Source organism: Plasmopara halstedii (genome assembly GCF_900000015.1).
Source record: "Plasmopara halstedii genome assembly, contig: Scaffold_110, whole genome shotgun sequence".
Lineage (NCBI taxonomy): Eukaryota > Oomycota > Peronosporomycetes > Peronosporales > Peronosporaceae > Plasmopara > Plasmopara halstedii.
In genome coordinates, this window is record NW_020187031.1 from 1,935,732 (window position 1) to 1,940,736 (window position 5,005).

Below are 5,005 nucleotides of genomic sequence, written 5' to 3' on the forward strand. Positions count from 1 at the left end.
GTGCTTCTGATTCATCTTTTTTGTGTAATTCCATAAAACTTCAAGCCAATCTCGTGTTCGTACAAGTGTGTGATTTCATGAGAGTTTCATGTTGAATAGGTCAGTTTCGTTCAAAACTTTAAAACAATTTTCAATCATGATATATTATGCATAGCTCAAAGTATGAAATTGTGCACAGCGTATAGCGTCATGGTTCGTCCACGCACTGAAACACGATAGGCACTCACTTATTTGCTACGGATGCTGAGCATTCTGATCCTCTCACCAAACTCGAGGACTCCAAAAGTGCTATCTAGATAATATTGCTGACGAAAACGGCAACACGATTCCTAATTACATGTGCTACTTTTTCATATTATTATTATGTCCGTAATCATGACAGTAATTGTAAACATGGCCGTAATCCTTGTGACGTTATCCACATGCATTAGGCGGTGTAAATTTTACACTCTCATTCTTTGTTGCTGACTTGGTCTTGATGCCTGTTGCCTCTCGCAGAAACTTGAGCATCTTGATCCCAAGTGCCTTAACATATCTGCAAGCTGACGCTTTGTATCGATGTAGCCAATCTTGAGTTATTCATACTGAACGTTGTCCCGAATAAAGTGATGTCTAATGTCCACGTGCTTTGTACGAGTGGGGTAGCCCGCATTGCTGCCAAAGCTATCGCACCTTGATTGTCTTTCCATATTTGCGTGCCTCCCACTAGTTCTTGATCCATGTCCTTGAGCATTGCGCGCGTCCAAAGTACTTATTGTGCGCATGAGCTTAGCACCATATACTCTGCTTCTGCGGAACTTAGTAGACGATCCTCTGATACTTGGACTTGAACACAGCCGGGGCTTTCTAGTATTGATCACCACACCTGAGACGAACGTCTGTCGTCGGTGTTGCCACACCTTTCCAGTCCTTCCTTGGTAAACGATTCCGTAATTCGTGTCAAATTTAAGTAGCGTAGTACACGAATTGTGGCGTTCCAATGTGGTTACCGGGATTCTTGAGAAATCAAGACAGTTGTGTAACGATATATGCGAAGTCCGGCCAAGTGCAAGTTATAATCTATAGCAGACATCCAAACAGCAAGCGGTTTGGTCCTGACCGCATCTTTGAACGCTTAGCTTCTGTACTTGGTGACTGTGACATTGACAGCTTGAGACCGGACGTACACGGATTGCCGACGTCCTTGGCGTTTTTCTGTCCAAATCGCTCAGCCACGTCGCTGTTGTACCGTGTCCGTTCGATCATTCTTTCGTGGTCGATCTCCATGCCCAAGATGAACTTCGCCATATTGAGATCCTTCATCTTGAAAACACTGGTCAGCATCTCCTTGACCTCTAGAATGTCGTTGCTCGTCCTGGCTGCAATGATAATATCATCGACGTATAGACATACGTACACAGAACCTTCTTTCACTTTCTTCACGCAGACGCATTGATCCGCTCCACAACTTTTAAAATCGTTCTTCTTGAAAACGCGGTCGATCGTCTTGTTCCAAGCACTTGCAGCTTGATTGAGTCCATATATAGCTTTGTTCAGCTGACACGCAAATCCTTGACCTCCCTTAACACCAATCGAAACCTCCATGTAGACACGATCCGACAGCACACTGTTGAGAAAAGCGCTATCAACGTCCAGCTGCTCAATTTTGTAGCCTAATACGACACATTGCGAGTACAAATCGAATTGAGTCCATGTTGGCCACTGGAGAGTAAGTCTCGAAAAAATCCACGCCGTATTTTTGCTCAAACCCTTTAGCCACCGATCGTGCTTTGTAAAGCACAATACATCCATTCTGATCGTGCTTCTTAGCAAAGACCCAGCGGCATCCAATCGTACGACCAACGAGTGTCCATGTCCACTTTCTGTTCTGGCGATGCGATTGTAATTCGCTTGTCGCCAATGATCTGCTTCGTCACTAACCATTGCTTGCGCGTACGTGGTAAGCAAGTCCGATTCTTCACCATCACTTACAGCGTAAGTGAGTACAGCTTCAGCTAAAAGGCCGTCTTTATCAATCCTTGCACGCTTTGAAGATTGTTGTTCTTCGCTTCCCTCCAAACTTTCTTTAGCATTTGTTCCGTTCTCCAATAACAACATTGGTTCGCGTCTTGAACGTTCCACTCGAGGTTGGAATACCAATAGATCTTCCTGTGTATCCAGTTTAGGAATTCTGTACTTGGCCAGTTCAAAGTGTACTGAGGCCGGTAATCGAAGTTCCTCGACCCTTGACTCATATTTGTCCAGCTCCTCCTCATTCATTAAAGCATCTGATTTTTTCACACTCCGTAGACTAATCTTGATCTTGTTGGGATTTCATCGACCCGGACACTGCGCTGCCATCGTTGTTCTTGGTTACGTGTATCAATTTTATTTGTTTGGGTGGGTGAGTCTCGTAAATGCCGCCCACTTCACGTTCGTCCAGCTTTACCGATCGTGATACTGTTATTTTGTCTTTCTCCAAACGTAAACTCGGTATCCCTTGGTGTCTTCGGCAAAACCAAGGAACATGCACTTAAAGCTTTTGGCTTCCAGCTTCGTCCTCTTCACTTGATCAACGCGAGCATACCCATGAGACCCAAGCACCCTAAGGTGATCCGTCCGAGGATTCATCTTAATTCCCAGCTCATACGGGGTATTGTTTGGGAGCACTGTATTGGGAGAGCGGTTGGTCAGGTGCACCGCAGTGCTTACTGCCTCAGTCTACCAACATACTTGTAGTGTAGCATGCTCCGTGCCTTTTCCATAATTGTGCGGTTCATTCGTTCTGCAATTCCATTTGTTGGAGACTGTAGGGTACTGTACGCTGATGTATGATGCCGTTCCGCTGACATAACTCTGTAACTGTCGTGTTGACATTGCCGAACGCAAGCATTTGATACGGGTTCCCCATTGATTTTCATGCAATGATTTTAAACATCTGATTGTGTTGGCAAATTCACTTTTCTTCACCAGAAAGTAAACCGCCACAAATCGTGAATTATCATCCACAAAAGTCAAAAAGGACTTAGCACCTCCTTTTGAAAGTGCCTTCATGGGCCCCATCACGTTCATATGAGCTAATTTTAATACACATGACGTCTTGTCATGGAGCGTCCTGGAAAGGCTTTAATCGTCTGCTTGCCCTTCACGCATCCACTACACAAGGTCTTAACACGTTGCTTTGGCGCACCATCTGTGCAGCTGGCGATGGCGTTCTCGTCGCTAATGTAAGTTCTTCAATTCAGGATCTATCGATTTTTCACGAGACAGCGAACAAGGATCTCGAAGAGCGAGCTAATACAGCGATTAGCATTTTAGAACTGGTGTCCTGGAGCCAACGAGCAAAAAAAACTGGTTCTGGTCATCCAATCATACATTTTTTCGCAGCCTTTTGAGCTGTGTTGTACAAGTATGCCATGCAAATGAAAGCGCAATTTTCTTCGTCATCAACCAGATGATTAGAAAAGCATGCGCCAACCTGACTTTTCCATAAAAACGGGAATTTACAGTATGGTTAATTACAAGAACTAATTGAATTCTCTCATGTTATATTTTACATAAATTGTGTTTCTTGAATATATATAGACACCATAAAGGCTCAAAAACGCTTTTACATTTTAGGCAAAAATCCGATGTGGATTTATCGGAAATAATTACTGTAAGCTTGTGCTTGTACATAATTTTATTATTACAATCTGTATAAATTAACAAAGCGCTCTGGTGTGATTTTGAGTGTTATTAGGTACCGAAGTTTCATTATTTATGAAGACAACGAAACTCTGCGGTAAGCCTGAGATGATGAAAATTTACATTTGAAGAAACTTACACTTATATATCCACTGTTAGTCTGAGTAGCATTTTTTCTGATAGTATGCAATCTCTAGGAATAGAGCTTAATACACACCGAATCGACGTAGATACACTCCCGATTGGAAGGTCAGATTCAATTGAGGGGATTTTCGAGACGCGGACTTAAAGTTTATAAATTTCTCTGCGCGAAATGCATGACAACACCGTTGTTCGCAACACTTGTAGTCAATCTCCAAGTCGCGAAAGACTGGTTCCTCTTGGAGGACGGAAGATGGAATTGTTAAGTCGGTAATTAGCATTAATTTAATTTGATTATGGCTATCATTGGCTCCAACAGAATGAGCAAACTGGAAGCCAGAGAGTCGATAATGATAGCTGCTTGCCTTCAAGCGCTCGCCAGCTTTAAGAGGGCGCTCATAGTGCAACGGTGCTGCCGTAGCTCTTTCGCTAAGAGGATGCAAAGCTAAGGTCGTTGACCTTCGTTCTATACTTAGAACCAGTATGCAGTGGGGCTGCGTAGCTCTTCGCTTAGAGGAAGCTAAGCTAAGGTCGGCGACCTTAGCTTCTTTCCAGGAACTAGTATTAATGTAGCGGATCGCAACTTCTAAGTACAGAAAACTTTAAACAAGGTAAACGAACACTTCGGTTCAAAATCAGAACTGTATTAAATTGTTTTAGTTGCTGCAGAGCCACCAATATCCTAAACCCTAGGTTTCCATGATAATTGTAGTAATACCTTATAAATGAGGCAAAACCTAATAATTTGATTTATTAATACTAATATGCATTACTACTGACAATCCTGCCACGTGGCGGCTTCTTGTTACGGTGTAGCCACACCGCTGTGTAATCCACACCTATGTTATGCGACCTGGTCTTTCATACAACGGCACGTGTAAGCCCGTTACACTCTCCCCCATCAAAATTGTGCTTACCCACGATTCACATTTAACTGTTGCCTCCAAGGAGGCTCGCATGTCTGAGACACCGTTACGACCCCAGGACATCCTTTAAATAATCTCCGCTCAAAAAGCCTGATGTCTATGACACGAAAAACACTCTGGTTTCGAGAGCGCCCGCGGGCAGAGCCTTTCTTCGTCAGCACGCGGTGTAACTTTGGTCAGCACGTCCGCGGCTTCAAGGGAAGCGCATCCCAAGCCCTCGGCAAATTAGTACCGCGCACTGCGCCCGCCACGGGCGACGGATTACCCTGTCG

The 5,005-nt window shown here is 44.0% G+C and overlaps 1 protein-coding gene across 1 annotated transcript; it reads right to left on the reverse strand.

Moving 5' to 3' along the window:
• Positions 1-1,059: 1,059 nt before the first annotated feature.
• PHALS_00389 (FOG: Transposon-encoded proteins with TYA, reverse transcriptase, integrase domains in various combinations) lies at positions 1,060-2,259 on the reverse strand (the record flags this gene model as incomplete). Its single annotated transcript, XM_024715724.1, has 1 exon — positions 1,060-2,259. One exon carries the CDS (start codon positions 2,257-2,259, stop codon positions 1,060-1,062), a length of 1,200 nt encoding a protein of 399 aa, XP_024572438.1.
• Between the last annotated feature and the right edge of the window lie 2,746 nt (positions 2,260-5,005).